Genomic DNA, 20,786 nt, shown 5'->3' on the forward strand with positions numbered 1-20,786 from the left:
CTCCTATACCTGCTTTACATTGCACTCACGAGGAGCCTGACTGTTACGAATGCAGTAAGAAGCCAGGTAAGTTGCTAGCTAGCATTAAACTTATCTTATAAAAACAATCAATCATAATCACTAGTTAACTACACATGGTTGATGATATTACTAGTTTATCTAGCCTTTCCTGCGTTGCATATAATCGATGCGATGCGCATTTGCGAAAAAGGTTGCTCCAACTTGTACCTAACCTTAAACATCAATGTCTTTCTTAAAATCAATACACAAGTATATATTTTAAACCTGCATGTTAGTTAATATTGCCTGCTAACATGAATTTATTTTAACTAGGAAAATGTCTCACCTCTGCAACAAGTCAGAATTGTATGGAGCAGTTTGGGCGCCTGGCTCGTTGCGAACTGTGTGAATACTATTTCTTCCTGACAAAGACGTAACTTCGCCAAAGCGGGGATGATTTAACAAAAGCGCATTGATGAAGAAAAGCACAATCGTTGCACGACTGTACCTAACCATAAACATCAATGCCTTTCTTGAAATCAATACACAGATGCTTATATATTTTTAAACCTGCACATTTAGCTTAAAGAAATCCAGGTTAGCAGGCCACTTATTATCAGGTGAAATTTTGTCACTTCTCTTCCGTTCATTACTTACGCAAAATCGGTATATGCAACAGTTTGGGCCGCCTGGCTCGTTGCGAACTACTTTGCCAGAGTTTTACATAATTATGACATAACATTGAAGGTTGTGCAATCTAACAGGAATATTTAGACTTATGGATGCCACCCGTTAGATAAAATACGAGGCAGTTCGTATTTCACTGAAAGAATAAATGTGATAGTTTTCAGATTAGACCATATTAATGACCTAAGGCTCGTGTTTCTGTGTGTTATTATATTGTAATTAAGTCTATGATTTGATAGAGCAGTCTGACTGAGCGATGGTAGGCAGCAGGGTTCGTAAGCATTCATTCAAAACAACACTTTACTGCCTTTTTGCCAGCAGCTCTTCGCAATGCATTGCGCCATTTTTATGACTTCAAGCCTGTCAACTCCTAAAGATTAGGCTGGTGTAACCGATATGAAATGGCTAGCTAGTTGGCGGTGGCGCTAATAGCGTTTCGCGTCTTTCGCTCTGAGACTTGGGTAGTTGTGGTACTGCTCTACATGGGTTAACCTCTTACATCTAGGCGTTCAGCTAAGCGATAAACCTGCTCCAATATCCAATGATGGGCGTGCGCGCCAATTACAAATTCCTCAAAAATACAAAACTTCAATTTTCAAACATATGGCTATTTCACAGCATTTTGAGAACAGGGCTCTCGCTTTATCTAACCACACTGTCCGATTTCAAAAAGGCTTTACAGCGAAACCAAAACATTAGATTATGTCAGCAGAGTACCCAGCCAGAAATAATCAGACACCCATTTTTCAAGCTAGCATATAATGTCACAAAAAACAAAACCACAGCTAAATGCAGCACTAACCTTTGATGAATTTCATCAAATGACACACCTAGGACATTATGTTATACAATACATGCATGTTTTGTTCAATCAAGTTCATATTTATATCAAAAACCAGCTTTTTACATTAGCATGTGGCGTTCAGAACTAGCATACCCCGCCAAACTTCGGAGGTCGATAACATTTTACTAAATTACTCACGATAAGCGTTTACAAAAAACATAACAATTATTTAAGAATTATAGATACAGAAATCCTATGTGCAATCGAGGTGTCCGATTTTAAAAATAGCTTTTCGGTGAAAGCACATTTTGCAATATTCTGAGTACATAGACCAGCCATCACGGCTAGCTATTTAGACACCTGAGATTTAGCCCTGACCAAACTCCGATTTACTATTACAAGGTTTGATTACCTTTGATGTTCTTGATCAGAATGCACTCCCAGGACTGCTACTTCAATAACAAATGTTGGTTTGGTTCAAAATAATCCATAGTTATATCCAAATAGCGGCATTTTTGTTTGTGGGCCAGACACTATCCGAAAGTGCTTAATAAGGGGTGTGTGTGTGTGTGTGTGTGTGTGTGTGTGTGTGTGTGTGTGTGTGTGTGTGTGTGTGTGTGTGTGTGTGTGTGTGTGTGTGTGTGTGTGTGTGTGTGTGTGTGTGTGTGTGTTTTTTTCCTGTTTATCCTCACAGCTTGGGGATAGGAGCTATCATTGAACCTGGTGGTCAGTCTTTAGGCTGCTGTACAGCTTGACGGACCATAGAGGGTTGAACATTTATCCTCCTATATTTGGGGTTCTGAGAATAAAACAGCTTCAGAACAATCAATGTAGAAATATGTGTTTACAGTACTAGAGATATGTTCAATATGTGAGTGTTGTTTATAATGATGACGACTTCATTGTAATTATTGCATCATACAGCATGTCATCTTAAATAGACAGATGTAGACAGACATGCAACACGTCACACACATTACATACATAGTGCAATAGACTTACAGACAGACAGACAGTATTCACATAGACAACCATATAGCACAATACAACACAACACAATATGAGCCTGGTTCATTTTCAGTAATGAGGCCCTGTACCCCATTTACAGTTTCTACTTCAATGTATCAGGTGGAGTTATTCACCAGCTATAGAGTGAGTTGTTGTTTATGTTTCTAAGACTGCAGGGTGGGAGATGCAACAATGGCCTTGAGAACAGCAGGAAGTGTGTTGGTGGTCTTTCTCTGGTCTGTAGCAGGTATGGTCTCATTCTTATCTTTTAGTTGCCCAGTTTGTCAATCTACAGACATTTCTAAAAGGATCACCATTTTTATGTTCTACTGGCTTGTTTATTTGTCTCCACTTCACTGTAAACAGTTGTCTTTCACACCTCATAGGTGACTTATCTGTGGTTTCCATTCCTCCAAACAAAGATATCTATGTCTCAACTCCAGAAACTATGGAACAAAGTGTTAATGTGAGTCAAAGACCTTGAACATGCATAACGTCCTTGTGATGTCTAACTGTGTTTCAGTGGTACTGGGTCAGAATGGCTGGAGTGTTACATACATCACTCAGAGTATCTGTACCTTGAAGGGGTCATCAGTGGAGCTGTCCTGCTCTTACACATATCCCAGTGGTACAGTATCAACTACCTTCTGGTTCACTAAAAAGTATGCTCTGGAGAAATATGTGAGTCTGAGTGATGACCCAGACTACAAAGGACGTGTGACGTATCGTAAGGATGAAGTAAATGGACACACCCTGACAATCAGAGACCTGAGAGAGAGTGACTCAGCTGAGTACAAGTTCAGATTTATAACAGATCAGACTGGAGGGAAATATTCTGGCTATCCTGGAGTCACTCTGTCTGTTACAGGTACAGTGATATTATATATAGTGTTGATCTGTTTAAACACTCTGTCTGTTACAGGTACAGTGATATTATATATAGTGTTGATCTGTTTAATCACTCTGTCTGTTACAGGTACATTGATATTATATATAGTGTTGATCTGTTTAAACACTCTGTCTGTTACAGGTACAGTGATATTATATATAGTGTTGATATGTTTAATCACTCTGTCTGTTACAGGTACAGTGATATTATATATAGTGTTGATATGTTTAAACACTCTGTCTGTTACAGGTACAGTGATATTATATATAGTGTTGATCTGTTTAATCACTCTGTCTGTTACAGGTACAGTGATATTATATATAGTGTTGATATGTTTAAACACTGTCTGTTACAGGTACAGGTATTAATATATATAGTGTTGATATGTTTAAACACTCTGTCTCTGTTACAGGTACGAGTGATATTATATATAGTGTTGATCTGTTTAAACACTCTGTCTGTTACAGGTACAGTGATGTACTCTATAGTCTGCGAATTTGTTTAATTGGTTCTGGAGAATTGTCTTAATTTGTATTTAAAATAATATAAATATGAGTATGCGTAAAATAGGAATGTCTGAATAGATGATTTGAGAGCGTCCTCTTCTGCCTCATTTGAACTAGACCAACAGGTCATTGAAGGTTTTAATATTGTTATCTACTCCAGACCTGCAGTGAAGGTGACCACTCGTGGTGGTCAACGACACTGAACTTTATAGCACCACCTGTACTCTGACTGGTAACCCCACCTACATCTGGTACAGGAACAGTAAGATTGTACAGAGGACTCACCCTACATTACTCAGTCTACTTCAAAACTGAGAGCAGTTTTCTACTGTGCTGTAAAAGGCATCAATTCTCCTGCAGTGTGTGGTGTTATATTCACTTCATAAGAATCTTTCAAAATCATCATTCATTCTGATTAATGGTTGTACAGATTTTACAGTTCAAATCTAAGGACACCATTTGAAAAATGTGCTTGTGTTTCAACTGTTAGGGCTCAGAGTTGGCATTTTCCACCTGACTTACACCCATCAGAGGATCTGTACCTTGAAGGGAATCATCAGTAGACATATCACTGCTCTTACACATATCCCAGGGGTCATACAGTCTCTGAAACAAAATGGTACACAAAAGGAAAACTTGATGAGGCCCCTCAAATCCTGAGCCCGGGTTATGGAGGTCGTGTGGAGTACCTTGGAAATATGCAGAGTGACTCCACCCTGAGATTCACAGACCTGAGAGAGGAGGATTCGGCTGAGTATAAGTTTAGATTCAGAACAGATCAGACAAACTGGGAGCCCACCATTCCTGGAACAACTCTGACTGTCATAGGTAACACTACATTTCACATCGTATCATTACTGAAAACGATTACTTCATGATATACTCAGTGTTTTAATCCCCTTTCATTTAGGTCTTCAGGTGAAGGTGACTCCTGCCACGGTGACAGAGGGACAGAAAGGTGACGCAGACCTGCTTAGCACCACCTGTACTCTGACTGACAACCCCAACCCCACCTACATCTGGTACAAGAATGGACATGTAACCACCCAATCGAACAGTCTGTTCCTAAACCCAGTCAGCAGTGAGGATGCAGGCAGATACTCCTGTGCTGTAGAAGGCCATGAGGATCTCCCCTCTAATGAAGAGACTCTCACTGTCAGATGTGAGTATGTGTGATCCATCTCCAGTTGTATTATTTTAGTAACATCTTCTCTATTCTATCTATCTATTATTTCAATCTATGTCCAAGTTCCATGATTGTACTCATCTCACTACTGTAGGGAACTACAAGTACTTCACAAACACTGTATTGTTACATTAATGTCTAAGTTACACATATTTATATTTCATTTATTTTAATCAGAAATAAGTTCCATGATGCTCCTCATGTAAAGCTCTATGTATGAACGATGTATTGTTACATATTATCCACCAGATGGCCCAAAGAACACCTCAGTGTCAGTCAGTCCCTCTGGTGAAATAGTGGAGGGCAGTTCAGTGACTCTGACCTGCAGCAGTGATGCCAACCCACCTGTGGACAAATACACCTGGTACAGGAAGAATGTAACATCACCAAAAGCATTAGGACAGAGTTACAGCATCACTAACATCAGCTCTGAGGACAGAGGAGAATATTGCTGTGAGGCTGAGAATGAAGTTGGAGCCAAAATATCAAAGCTTGTTCCTGTAAATGTTTTGTGTAAGTATTGCATATCATCTCCATTTTCTACTCTATTTTACTTTAATTGTGATTTTACAGACATATTTTCTGAACTCAAAAGGAAAGTATTGTGACACTTTTCTATCAGATAAACCAAAGACCACCTCATTATCAGTCAGTCCCTCTGGTGAAATAGTGGAGGGCAGTTCAGTGACTCTGACCTGCAGCAGTGATGCCAACCCACCTGTGGACAAATATACCTGGTACAAGAAGAATGGCCTCATAAGCATCAGGACAGGATTACAACATCACTAACATCATCTCTGAGGACAGAGGAGAATACTACTGTGAGGCCCAGAATGGCAGAGGATCTATGAACTCTACAGCTCTGATGATTATTGTAGCAGGTAAAGTTACATCTTCAATACAATATTTTTTTATACATGTTTCAAGCTAATCTGAATCATTATACTTGGGTTTATTGTACCTTAGTTTATAACTATACATTGGATTTCACAAGTATTGCATTAATGTGCTGTATTTAAATGTATTATATCATACCATGTACTCATATCATCCATATTTTATTATAGGAAAACAAACCTCAGTTATGAATGCAGCTGTAGGAATCATAGTGGTTGTTCTGGTTCTCATCCTCTGTCTCTCTGGACTCATGTGGTTCAGGTGAGTGAAGTGAAAATTCATTTTTTGTTTTATTATTTAACTTTAGTAACATTGATTGATTCATTCATTCATTCATTCATGTGCAAAACAGGAAAAAAGCCTCCAAATCCACCTCCAACACAAGAGACGCAGCAGATGATGGACAGGTGAGTCTGTTGGAATCAGAAGATGACTGTGATGACTGTAATCTTTGTGGGACATTTCCACTCCTCATGTTGTCTGTCCTCTTTCTCCATCAGGGAGACTCTAGTCCAGTGTATGACAATGTCTCAAGCATGGCCATGACCCCTACTGCAGCACAAACAGCGGACACAGACAACCAGGATTATGTTCACTATGCCAGCGTCCACTTCTCTGGCTCCAAAAACCAGGAAGTGCCTCTATACTCCACCATCCAGCTGCCTCAGCCCCAGATTCAGGAGGAGGATGTCCAGTACGCTGCTGTGAAATTCAGCTGCCCCAGTGCTGCCACCCAGTGAGCGTATTCTGCCATTACAACAGTGTCAATAGTAGAACATTGAACACACAGACAGCATCAGGGTCATTCATATGCTGCTGCTTATTGGAAGAGTAGACAATGTCATCAATAAGCAAAACGGTTGACCCCCTAGTGACAACTCATTGTTCCCTGAAAAGTCCCTCCATCAATAGGTGAAGCACAGGAGGATGGTGCTTCATTGGGGAGGATGGGCTTGTAATGGCTGGAGCGGAATGGTATAAAATACAAACATATGTTCTCATTCCATTTGCGCCGTTCCGGCCATTATTATGACCCGTTCTCACCTCAGCAACCTCCTGTGATCTAAAGAGTTGTAGGACCATCCTTCAGGCCAAAGTGCATTTCCTTGAACTCATAATATGGTGTAACAAGGGACATTTTGAAAAGTTGCACTCAGGGTTGGGGTCAATTCCATTTCCATTTAGGAAAATGTCAATTGTTCCTCATTGAAAAGCATTGAGAAAAGATGGATTTTTAGTTTAGTTCCTGAATTGAAATGGTATTGACCCCTAGCCTGGTTGCAGTTTCAAGAAGACCTTGTATATCTGGACCTGTATTTAAAAAATAAGTGATATAATGATATTACAATACAATAATATATGCCATTTAGCAGATGTTTTTATCCTGGGGACAGGGGGAGAAGACGGGAAGGGGGGCCTACCTTTGTTTCCCAAATGTTTGGTTTGGGCCAATTTCTATTCGTGTCTTTAGACTAAAGTGTAGCAAAAACAATTCTGCACAAGACTATACAGCTACACTGTTACTCGAAGTATGGCATCAACCTCTCTGGGCTAGGCGGGACGAATTCGTCCCACCTATGCAACAGCCAGTGTAATCCAGTGGCCTTGATTTTCCAAATACCTTTTAAATGCTGTTACTTCAATTTCTCAAACATATGACTATTTTACAGCATTTTAAAGACAAGACTCTCGTTAATCTAACCACACTGTCCGATTTCCAAAAGGCTTTTTACAACGAAAGCAAAACATTAGATTATGTCAGCGTACCCAGCCAGAAATAATCAGACACCCATTTTTCAAGCTAGCATATAATGTCACAAACCAGAAGACAGCTAAATGCAGCACTAACCTTTGATGATCTTCATCAGATGACACACCGAGACATTATATTTATACAATACATGCATGTTTTGTTCAATCAAGTTAATATTTATAGTTAAAAACCAGCATTTTACATTAGCATGTGACGTTCAGAACAAGCATACCCCCGCAAACCTCCAGGCGTTTACTAAATTACTCACGATAAACGTTCACAAATAACATAACAATTATTTTAAGAATTATAGATGCAGAACTCCTTTGTGCAATCGAGGTGTCCGATTTTAAATAGCTTTTCGGTGAAAGCACATTTTGCAATATAGTCAGTAGATAGCCCAGCCATTGCGGCTAGCCATTTGAACACCGACCAAGTTTAGCTGACCAAACTCCGATTTACTATTACAAAGTTTGATTACCTTTGTTGTCTTAGTCAGAATGCACTCCCAGGACTGCTACTTCAATAACAAATGTTGGTTTGATCCAAAATAATCCATCGTTATATCCAAATAGCGGCGTTTTGTTAAAATGCGTTCCAAGACACTATCAGAAGTGTAAAATAAGGGTCCACGAGCATGGCGCAATTCGTGACAAAAAATTCTAAATATTCCATTACCGTGCTTGGAAGCATGTCGAAAACGCTGTTTAAAATCCATTTTTATGCCATTTTTCTAAATGGCGATAATATTCCGGGCCGGGAATCTGCGTTTAGTAAACAGACAAAACAAAGCGGCGTAAGCATGAGTCTCTGGTACTGTAACCAGCCACTACCCAAGCAGCGCTACTTTTTTCAGCCAGAGCCTGCAAAGCCCGTTCAGCTTTTGCCGCCTTCTGAGAGCCCATTGGAGCCGTTGAGTGTCACGTAACAGCAGAGATCCTTTGTTTTGGATAGAGATGACAAAGAAGGCCAAGAAATTGTCAGACAGGGTACTTCCTGTACAGAATCTTCTCTGGGTTTGACCTGCCATTTGAGTTCTGTTATACTCACAGACACCATTCAAACAGTTTTAGAAACTTTGGTGTTTCTATCCAAAGCCAATAATTATATGCATATTCTAGTTACTGGGCAGGAGTAGTAACCAGATTAAATCGGGTACGTTTTTTTGTCAACTTGATGTCAATACTGCCCCCTAGCCCTAACAGGTTAACTTGGCTTTGAGATTGATACTGTAAAGCATGATATTATAATAATTGTTTTATCACTTATCTAAATGTGTTTCTTCTTGTCAAATGTGATGTGATGAGTGGCATGTGTTTATTAACATTTGCTCATGGATAACCACATGCTTTCATCTTCTTCCATTGGTTCTCACTTTCTTCCATTTTGTCAAACAGTGAATGTGGACTCCAATAAGGCACTGATATTTTAACAAAGTAAAACGATGACAGAGGTCATGCTTTCAGGGTTTAAGTTAAAGAAGAAATAGCAGTTTGTTGATTTGAGAGTACATATGATGATAGCACATAGATATAATTAATATCATGCAAATGAGCAAGCATTTAAATTCTAACATGATGTCACTGGTCCTCTTCAATACACATGTGAAATAATATGCTATACGGTGTACATTTTAGGACATCCCTACTCCTCATGAGAAAAGTCTACTATGGGTCTCCTTCCAATGTTTTCACTTTGAGATCAGGGTTCTTATGTTTTCCACATTACAAGCACAACTACACAAAAATGACATGGGATTTGTTTTTATTATATAATTTAAAACTACATTGTGGGATTCGAAAACAACAAAACGGTCACTTCGCCACCTGGTTTAATAAACAGCTGAGAGAAGTGGCTGGAGAAATGTAACCACTCTGGAATTCTAGCCATGAGATCTAAATGATTGTTTTAAAGGGTTCTGATGGGGTAGTACAGTTGAACTAAGATTGAGAAGCATTTAACCTCTATGGGCTAGGTGGGACGCAGCCAGTTGAATCCTGTGGCGCGTTATTCAAATCCTTAGATATGCTATTACTTCAATTTTTCCAAAATATGGCTATTTTACACCATTTTAAAGATAAGACTCTCGTTAACCTGTTGGGGCTAGGGGGCACTATTTTCCACGGCTGGATAAAAAAACATACCCGATTTAATCTGATTACTAATCCTGCAGTAACTAGAATATGCATATACTTAATATATATGGATAGAAAACACCCTAAAGTTTCTAAAACTGTTTGAATGGTGTCTGTGAGTATAACAGAACTCATTTTGGCAGGCAAAACCCTGAGACATTTTCACGAAGCAGGAAGTGGATACCTGATGTGTTGAATTACCTTTAAGCCTATGCCAAATTTTGAAACACACAGGGGCTGATTAATGTTTTGGCACTTCCTATGGCTTCCACTAGATGTCACCAGTCTTTACAAAGTGTTTTGATCTTGCCTGTGAGATCTGACCGAACAAGAGCCTTGCAACAGTGATGTCCGTTAGACTCTGGCGTCATGTTGGGTACCACACTCGTTCCAACTCGTTTTTAAAAGACAATGCATTCGTCCACCTTGGATATTATTCATGTTCTGGTTAAAAAAGGCACTAATGATTTATGCTATACAACGTTTGACATGTTTGAGCAGGCGTAAATATATTTTTCCCCTCGTTCCTTGAAGTGAAGTCCGGCGGAGCTTAGATCATGTGCTAACAACACGGAGCTTTTTGGACATAAATGATGAGCTTTTTTAACAAAACTACATTCGTTATGGACCTGTGATACCTGGAAGTGACATCTGATGAAGAGAATCAAAGGTAATGGATTATTTACGCTAGTATTTTCGATTTTAGATCTCCAACATGGCGTTAGTCTGTATCGCAAAGCGTATTTTCTGGGCACCCAGTGCTCAGATTATTGCAAAGTGTGATTTCCCAGTAGGTTATTTTTAAATCTGGCAAATCGATTGCGTTCAGGGTGTAAATCTATAATTCTTTAACCTCTGGAGCTGGGCGGGGCCAATTAGTCCCACCTGCGTAACAACCACTGGCAGCCTGTGGCGCGATTTTCAAGCGTTAAAAATTCTATTAACAATTTCTCAAACATATGACTATTTTACAGCTATTTAACCTCTATGGGCTAGGTGGGACGCTAAGCGTCCCCGTGTTGCACTCCATCAAAGGTGCATTTCCAAGGCGTAAATTTGAATCCAAATAAATGTCAAAATTCAAATTTTTCAAACATACAACTATTTTACACCCTTTGAAAGATAAACATCTCCTTAATCTAACCACGTTTTACGATTTCAAAAAAGGTTTTAAAGCATAAATTTAAAGTATGTTAGGACAGTACATTTTACAAAAGTTGTGTGTAATGTTTTTGTCAATTCAAAGACAGGGTCACCAAAACCATAAAACCAGCTAAAATGATGCACTAACCTTTTACAATCTCCATCAGATGACACTCCTAGGACATTATATTAGACAATGCATGCATTTTTAGTTCTATCAAGTTCATATTTATATCCAAAAACAGCGTTTACTATGGCATTGATGTTGAGGAAATCGTTTCCCTCAATAACCGGCAGTCAAGTCAACACCACAAATTAAATCATTAAAATTAGAAAACATTGGTAAAATATTATATTGTCATTTAAGGAATTATAGTTTTACATCTCTTGAGCATGATCAACACCAGATTTAAAAATAACCTTACTTGAAATCACACTTTGCAATAATCTGAGCACTGCGCCCAGAAAAATACAGTACGTTCGCGATACAGACTAGGCGTCATGTTGGGGAGATCTAAAATCGAAAATACTATGTAAATAATCCATTACCTTTGATTCTCTTCATCAGATGTCACTTCCAGGTATCACAGGTCCATAACAGATGTAGTTTTGTTCAAAAAAGCTCATCATTTATGTCCAAAAAATCTCCGTCTTGTTAGCACACAGTCTAAGCCCTTGGACTTCACTTCATGAGCAGGGGAAAAATATATTTACGTTCGTTCAAACATATCCCAGCGTTGTATAGCATGAATCGTGGGAGCCTTTTTAACCAGAACATGAATAATATTCAAAGATGGACGAATGCATGCTCTTTTATAACCGTATTGGAGCGAGGTACCCAACATGAACTCGCGCGCCAGGTGTCTAATGGGACATCATCGTTCCATGGCTCTTGTTCGGTCAGATCTCCCTCCAGAAGACTCAAAACACTTTGTAAAGGCTGGTGACATCTAGTGGAAGCAATAGGAAGTGTTAAAATCATTCTCCTCTAAGCCCTGTGTTTTCAATAGGATAGGTTTAAAGTCAATACAACACATCAGGTATCCACTTCCTGTCAGAAAATGTCTCAGGGTTTTGCCTGCCAAATGAGTTCATGCTCCACAGACACCATTCAAACAGTTTTAGAAACTTTAAGTGTTTTCTATCCATATATAATAAGTATATGCATATTCTAGTTACTGGGTAGGATTAGTAACCAGATTAAATCGGGTACATTTTTTTATACAGGCGTGCAAATGCCGCTAGCCCTAACAGGTTAACCAGAACATGAATAATATTCAAAGGTGGACGAATACAAACTCTTTTTATAACGCGTGTGGAGCAAGGGTACCCAACATGAACTCGCGGCGCCAGGTGTCTAATGTGCCATCATCGTTCCATGGCTCTTGTTTGGTCAGATCTCCCTCCAGAAGACTCAAAACACTTTGTAAGGCTGGTGACATCTAGTGGAAGCAATAGGAAGTGCCAAAATATTCCTCAGCCCCTGTGTTTTTCAATGGGATAGGTTTAAAGGTAATACAACACATCAAGTATCCACTTCCTGTCAGAAAATGTCTCAGGGTTTTGCCTGCCAAATGAGTTCTGTTATACTCACAGACACCATTCAAACAGTTTTAGAAACTTTAGATTGTTTTCTATCCATATATAATAAGTATATGCATATTCTAGTTACTGGGTAGGATTAGTAACCAGATTAAAATGGTGCATTTTTTTATACAACCGTGCAAATACTGCCCCCCTAGCCCTAACAGGTTAAAAGACAAGACTCTAGATTAATCTAACCACACTGTCCGATTTCAAAAGGCTTTACAACGAAAGCAAAACATTGAATTATGTCAGCAGAGTACCAAGCCAGAAATAATCAGACACCCATTTTTCAAGCCAGCATATAATGTCACCAAAACCCAGAAGACAGCTAAATGCAGCACTCACCTTTGATGATCTTCATCAGATGACAACCCTAGAGACATTATGTTATACAATACATGCATGTTTTGTTCAATCAAGTTCATATTTATATCAAAAACAGCTTTTACACGGCATTAGCATGGCGTTCCAGAACTAGCATACCCCCGCAAACTTCCGGAAAATTCGCTAACTTTGTTTACTAAATTACTCGATAAACGTTCACAAAAAGCATAACAATTATTTTAAGAATTATAGATACAGACCTCCCTCCTATGCGCAAATGTGTCCGATTTTAAAATAGCTTTTGGTGAAAGCACATTTTGCAATATTCTAAGTACACAACCCAGGCATCACGGGCTCGCTATTTAGACACCCGGCAAGTTTAGCACTCACCATAATCATATTTACTATTATAAAAGTTTGATTACCTTTTTGTTTGTCTTCGTCCAGAATGCACACCCAGGACTGCTACTTCAATAAGCAAATGTTGGTTTTGGTCCAAAATAATCCATCGTTATATTCGAATAAGCGGCGTTTTGTTAAATGCGTTCCAGACGCTATTCGAAATAGTAAAATTAGCCGGCGGCGCATGGCGCAATTCGTGAAAATAAAATTCTAAATATTCCATTACCGTACTTGGCTTATGTCAACGCTGTTTAAAATCAATTTTTACCACAATTTTCCGTAGAAAGCGATAATATTCCGACAGGGAATCTCCTTTTCGGCAAACAGAGGAAAAGATCCCAAAGCCGGGCGGTCGGGTCGCAGCGCCTAAGCCCAGTGTACCATGATCGGCCACTTGAGAAAGCGATAATGTGTTCAGCCTGGGGGCTGGGGCACTGCGACATTCTGTTTTCCCAGGCTCTGGCGCCTATGGACGGCGTGGGAGGTGTCACGTTAGTGCAAGAGATCCTTAGTAAATGATAGAGGTGGAAAAGAAGTTCAGAATCGGTCAGACGAAATGACACTTCACTGCAAGGAATCTCTCAGGTTTTGACCTGCCATTTGAGTTCTGTTATACTCACAGACACCATTCAAACAGTTTTAGAGAAAATTTAGGGTGTTTTCTATTAATATGTAATAAGTATATGCATATTCTAGTTACTGGGTAGGAGTGGTAACCAGATTAAATCGGGTATGTTTTTTATCCAGCCGTGTCAATACTGCCCCCTAGCCCTAACAGGTTAACAAACAGCTGAATGTAACTGGTGAATGTAACTGGTGAGGAACATTGCTGTGTGTTGATCTGTTCAATGGTGACATCATGTGTCCAATAGGCAGAAATACAAGATACAACAGCAGAGAGGAAATAGTTATGAATCAATGTATTAATAGTTCATCAACTGATGAATGTATTTATTGTCTTAAACTTTTAGCTTATTTACAACATGAAGCTGATATGATGTTTATCCTGTATAAACTGCAAAGGTAAACATGTAATGTAAAATGAACAATATGGTATAACCTAAAATAAAATAATAATTCATTTAAAATATGAAATAATGTCTGACAGCAATACAAAGTAAAAACTGCAAATGTTTAAATGTATGTAATGTACTGATTACATCTATTTATATAAAAAATATATCATGACACTGAACAACATGGTATTACGTATTATAAAATTAGTAATAATATCTGACAGCAATATAAAGTAAATCATCATCAACCACTTCAGGAGAAACTTGTTAAGATCTCAAAATGTTAAAAGCTGTTATCAATATTATCTATATTAGTTGCTGAGGAAAGTAGGACTATTGATGTTATAAAACATCTGTATCTGGCAAAATCCCATAGATAAAGATCAGAAATACAATCTTAAACTATAGATAATAAACAGATTGGTACTCAAGAAAAGTAGGCTATTTAAATCATAAAAAATATGGAATTTGAAAAATATAACCCATCTCATTTATCATCAATATACATAATTATCATTATAAGAAAGGAAAATATATATTCCAGCATTTACTCAAAAGTTAAAGTTCATGGTCTGGAAAAACTTCTAGATATGGCAAGTATAGAATAGAGGTGTAAGGACTAGTTTTGTATTGGAACCATCAGTCCAGGTTGTTTGGTGATAATTTTCAGTCCAGGTTCAATGTTGGTGGTTCTCTTCGGTCCAGGATCTGTGATGGTTCTGTTCAGTCCAGGATCTGTGATGGTTCTCCTCAGTCCAGGTACTGTGGTGGTTCTCTTCAGTCCAGGATCTGTGATGGTTCTGTTCAGTCCAGGTTATGTGGTGGTTCTCTTCAGTCCAGGTTATGTGGTGGTTCTCTTCAGTCCAGGTTCTGTGGGGGTACTCTTCAGTCCAGGTTCTGTGGTGGTTCTCTTCAGTCCAGGTTCTGTGGGGGTTCTCTTCAGTCCAGGTTCTGTGGTGGTTCTCTTCAGGCAGGTTCTTTGTTGGTTCTCTTCAGTCCAGGTTCTGTGTTGGTTCTTTTCAGTCCAGGTTCTGTGGTGGTTCACTCCAGTTCTCATAATCGGAGGGCTCAGCATCTATCTGAGGGGCTGTGTCACTGTCCAGGTTCTGTGGTGGTTCGCTCCAGTTCTCACTGTCGGAGGAGCTCAGCATCTATCTGAGGGCTGTGTCACAGTCCAGGATTCTGTGGTGGTTCACTCCAGTTCTCTCATAATCGGAGGGCTCAGCATCTATCTGAGGTGCTGTGTCACAGTCCAGGTTCTGTGGTGGTTCACTCCAGTTCTCATAATCGGAGGGCTCAGCATCTATCTGAGGGGCTGTGAAACTGTCCAGGTTCTGTGGTGGTTCGCTCCAGTTCTCATAATCGGAGGGCTCAGCATCTATCTGAGGGGCTGTGTCACTGTCCAGGTTCTGTGGTGGTTCGCTCCAGTTCTCATAATCGGAGGGCTCAGCATCTATCTGAGGTGCTGTGTCACAGTCCAGGTTCTGTGGTGGTTCACTCCAGTTCTCATAATCGGAGTGCTCAGCATCTATCTGAGGGGCTGTGTCACTGTCCAGGTTCTGTGGTGGTTCGCTCCAGTTCTCATAATCGGAGGGCTCAGCATCTATCTGAGGTGCTGTGTCACTGTCCAGGTTCTGTGGTGGTTCACTCCAGTTCTCATAATCGGAGGGCTCAGCATCTATCTGAGGTGCTGTGTCACAGTCCAGGTTCTGTGGTGGTTCACTCCAGTTCTCATAATCGGAGGGCTCAGCATCTATCTGAGGGGCTGTGAAACTGTCCAGGTTCTGTGGTGGTTCGCTCCAGTTCTCATAATCGGAGGGCTCAGCATCTATCTGAGGGGCTGTGTCACTGTCCAGGTTCTGTGGTGGTTTGTCCAGTTCTCATAATCGGAGGGCTCAGCATCTATCTGAGGTGCATGTCACAGTCCAGGTTCTGTGGTGGTTCACTCCAGTTCTCATATTCAGATTACTTCATCTATCTGAGGGCTGTGTCACTGTCCAGGTTCTGGTGGATTGTCCAGTTCTCTATAGCTCGGAGGGCTCAGCATCTATCTGAGGTGCTGTGTCACTGTCAGGTTCTGTGGTGGTTCCTCAGTTCTCATAATCGGAGTGCTCAGCATCTATCTGAGGAGCTGTGTCACTGTCCAGGTTCTGTGGTGGTTCTTCCGTTCTCATAGTCGGAGGGCTCAGCATCTTTCTGAGGGGCTGTGTCACAGGGAGTCCTTAATCTGGACACACTGAATGAGCCTTTCTGGAACCCACTCCCTCTAACATTTTTATGTAAATTAATTTGCTTACTGTCTATGGTATTAGGATTGAAATAACTTTGGTTGTTGACATTATTACCTGTGTGTCTGCTGTGGCATCACTTCCTCCTGTGTGTCTCCTGTAATGACGGACAGAGTGAGTTCTGCTCTCTACTGACCTCTAGTGGAAGTTGATATGTTACTAAAACAGAAAATGTAAATGAAAAACCCACCTCTGCCGAGTGTAGTAGATGGTGACTAGAAGAGCTCCAGCAGTCAGGACAGCCCCCACCCCCACCACAGGAACCCAGGGAAACATTGCTGCAGGGTCATGAGTTTATAAATACATGATGTCAGAATGAAATCTGTAAAGTTCAGAGCACAAAAAATAGACCGAATGTGTCATACTTACATATAACATTAATATGGACAGGAATAGTCTCTCTCCCTATAATGTTCAGAGCCTCACAGTAGTATCCCTCTCTGTCTTCAGAGCTGATATTATGGATGGTGTATCTCTGTCCAGAATGTCTCATTGCCATTTTCTTGTATTTTGTCTTGTACCAGGTGTATTTGTCCACAGGTGGGTTGGCGTCACTGCTGCAGGTCAGATTCACTGAACTGCCCTCCACTATTTCACCAGAGGGACTGACTGACACCGAGGTGTTCTTTGGGCCATCTGATAAAGGACCATTAAAAAGACATTAACATCTTGGTTATATTATATATTATCTTGGCTTTCTGGAGACATTAGATTTAGCAAATAAAGTACAGCAGCGCATTTTACAAGATTGAAATAATTAAATTGAGAAAAATTAAAATAATGTTAATAAAGAATACAACTGGCGATAGATCAAAAATATTTACAATGTTAATATACCAAAACGAATGATTTAAACCCCATGTACTTACATCTCACAATGAGAGTCTCTTCAGCAGAGGGGAGATCCTCATGGCCTTCTACAGCACAGGAGTATCTGCCTGTATCCTCACTGCTGACTGAGAATAGGATATAGACAGGAGAGTAGGTGTTGCTGTTTGGTATAGGTTGTCCATTCTTATACCAGCTGTAGATTGTGATGGGGTCCGAACTGCATTTTGGTTCTACATGTCGGTGTGACATTCTCCTCTCTGACACAGATGTGAGGATCCATCTCCAACACAACATCTGGAGTTAAAGGAAGCAAATCATTAATATACTCCCAAATACGCAATATATTAAAAAGTATGTGGACACCCTTTCAAATTAGTGGATCCAGCTATTCAGCCACACCCGTTTCTGGCAGGTGTGTAAAATCGAGCACAAAGCCATGCATTCCCCATAGACAAACATTGGCAGTAGAATGGCCTTAGTGAAGAGCTCAGTGACTTTAAACGTATCACCGTCATAGGATGCCACTTTTCCAACAAGTCAGTTCGTCAAATTTCTGCCCTGCTGGAGCTGGCCCGGTCAACTGTAAGTGCTGTTATTGTGAAGTGGAAACATCTAGGAGCAACAGCGGCTCAGCCGCAAATTGGTAGGCCACACAAGCTCACAGAACGGGACCGCCAAGTGCTGAAGCGCTTAGCAATTTAAAATCATCTGTCCTGGGTTGCTACACTCACTACCAAGTTCCAAACTGCCTTCCGAAGTAACTTCAGCACACTAACTGGTCGTTGAGAGCTTCATAAAATGGCAGGCACACAGAAGCCTAAGATCACCATGAGCTATGCCAAGTGTCGACACAAGATGGCGCCGACAGAGATGGTCACATCGCTTCAGGTCTTTAGAAAACAATGCAAATATTTGTTTTTTATGTATTCTTTCTTACATTGTTAGCCAAGAAAATCTCAAGTGTTATTACATACAGCCAGGAAGAACTATTGCATATAAAAGCGATGTCAACTTAATCAACATTACAACCAGGAATATGTCTTTCCCGAAGCAGATCCCTTCTTTGGACCTCCATCTTATCCTAGAGGCCGACCCAAAACAACGTGGTCGCCTCAGGAGAGGAAGACAGAGCGGCCTACTGGTCAGACTCAGAAGGCGAGCACACCATCCACTGCTTCCGAGCATATTACTCGCCAATGTCCAATCTCTAGAGAACAAGGTGGATGAAATTGGGGCACGAGGTTGCCTTCCAGAGAGACATCAAAGTTTGTAACATTCTCTATTTCACGGAAACATGGCTCACTCGGGATACGTTGTCAGAGTCGATACAGCCACCCGGTTTCTTCATGCATCGCGCCGACAGAAACAAACATCTCTCTGGCAAGAAGAATGGAGGGGGTGTATGACTTATGATTAACGACTCGTGGTGTATTCATAACAGCATACAGAAACTCAAGTGCTTTTGTTCACCTGACCTAGAATTCCTTACAATCAAATGCCGACCGCATTATCTTCCTAGAGAATTCTCTTCGATTATAGTCACATACATGTATATCGGCCAAGCAGATGCCTAAATCGGCCCTGAAAAGAACTTCACTGGACTCTGCCTTATACTTCAAACCATACATCCCGAGGCTGCATTTATTGTAGCTGGGGATTTTAACAAAGCTAACCTGATAACATTTTTACATTTTAGTCATTTAGCAGACACTCTTATCCAGAGCGACTTACAGTAGTGAATGCATACATTTCATACATTATTTTTTTTCTCCGTACTGGTCCCCCGTGAGAATCAAACCCACAACCCTGACGTTGCAAACACCATGCTCTACCAACTGAGCCACACGGGACTGATAACAAGCCTTCCTAAATTCTATCAGCATATTGACTGCGCGACTCGAGCTGGTAGCATTCTGGATCATTGCTACTCTAACTTCCGCGATGCATACAAAGCCCTCCCCCGACATGCCTTCGGCAAATCTGACCATGACTCCATTTTGTTGCTCCCAGCCTATAAACAGAAACTAAAACAGGAAACGCCCATACTCAGGTCTATTCAACGCTGGTCTGACCAATCGTATTCCACGCTTCAAGATTGCTTCGATCACGTGGACTGGGATATGTTCCGGATAGCATCAGACAATAATATTGATGTATATGCTGACTCGGTGAGTGAGTTTATTAGCAAGTGCATCAGAGATGTCGTACCCACTGTGACTATTAACCTCTTGGCGTTCCCCTAGGATAGAAGTAGCTAAAGCGTTACGAAAATAATTCGTGCCCATTTTAAACGGCCTCCTACTCAAACTCAAAACTAGAGATATGCATATAATTAATACTTGTGGATAGAAAACACCTAAAGTTTCTAAAACTGTTTGAATGGTGTCTGTGACTATAACAGAACTCATATGGCAGTCAAAACCGAGACAGATGGAAACAGGAAATTTGGAATTCTGGTGCGAACTCAACTTCATCACGTTGCCTATTAACCTGTTGGGGATAGGGGCAGTATTTGCGGCTGGATAAAGCATTACCCGATATAATCGTTCACTACACCTGCCCAGTAACTAGAATATGCATATAATTATTAGCTTTGGATAGAAAACACCCTAAAGTTTCTAAAACTGTTTGAATGGTGTCTGTGAACAACAAAACTCCTATGGCAGGCCAAAACCTGAGAAGATTTCAAGCAGGAAGTGGCCTGTCAACGAAGTAGTGTTTCATCTTGGCTCTTTTTTTGAGACTCAGGATCTGTGCAATAACGTGACACTTCCCCTGCGTCGTCCGCCAGGGTCTCAGAGCCCGGGAAAACGTTGAACGATATCGAGGCAGGCTCTGGCTGAAACACTTTTGCTCGCTTTTTGGCAAGTGGCCACTCAGAGTACTATGGGCTTGGCGCGTGCCCGCGTCAACCCGAATGCTGTTTTCCTTTGTCTGTTTATCTAAACGCAGATTCGGTCTGAATATTGTCGCTTTTTATGAGAAAAATGGCATAAAAATCGATTTTAAACAACGGTTGACATGCCTCGAAGTACGGTAAGGGAATATTTAGAATTCTTTTTGTCCTGAATTTCGCCATGCTGCATCACCATTATTTAGCCTTTAGGATAGTGTCTAGAGCACAAACAACGCCGCTGTTTTGGATATAACGATGGATTTGGAGCAAACCAACATTTGTTGAAGTAGAAGTCACCAAGTGCATTCTGGCAGGAACAACAAAGGTAAGAACATTTTTCTTATAGTAAATCTGACTTTGATGAGTGCTAAACCTGCTGGGTGTCTAAATAGCTAGCCCTGTGATGGCGGGCTATCTACTGAGAATATTGCAAAATGTGCTTTCACCGAAAAGC

General features: G+C 40.4%; 1 protein-coding gene across 1 annotated transcript; it reads left to right on the plus strand.

Moving 5' to 3' along the window:
• The first annotated feature begins 2,531 nt into the window (after positions 1–2,531).
• On the plus strand, positions 2,532–7,348 carry LOC106605908 (uncharacterized). Its single transcript, XM_045687035.1, has 9 exons — positions 2,532–2,726; positions 3,003–3,401; positions 4,478–4,702; positions 4,785–4,859; positions 4,950–5,036; positions 5,822–5,941; positions 6,128–6,218; positions 6,310–6,364; positions 6,458–7,348. Exons 1-9 carry the CDS (start codon positions 2,672–2,674, stop codon positions 6,695–6,697), a joined length of 1,347 nt encoding a protein of 448 aa, XP_045542991.1. The 5' UTR covers positions 2,532–2,671; the 3' UTR covers positions 6,698–7,348.
• The last annotated feature ends 13,438 nt before the right edge of the window (positions 7,349–20,786 follow it).

The sequence above is a fragment of the Salmo salar genome, chromosome ssa09 (assembly GCF_905237065.1).
Source record: "Salmo salar chromosome ssa09, Ssal_v3.1, whole genome shotgun sequence".
NCBI classification, from domain to species: domain Eukaryota; kingdom Metazoa; phylum Chordata; class Actinopteri; order Salmoniformes; family Salmonidae; genus Salmo; species Salmo salar.

Coding starts and splice junctions, on each gene's coding strand:
- LOC106605908 (XM_045687035.1), top strand. CDS start 2,672: ATGGCCTTGAGAACAGCAGGAAGTGTGTTGGTGGTCTTTCTCTGGTCT. Junction 3,402..4,477: donor AAACACTCTGTCTGTTACAG/GTACAGTGATAT, acceptor GGGGTCATACAG/TCTCTGAAACAAAATGGTAC. Junction 4,860..4,949: donor AGACCTGCTTAGCACCACCT/GTACTCTGACTG, acceptor TCCTAAACCCAG/TCAGCAGTGAGGATGCAGGC.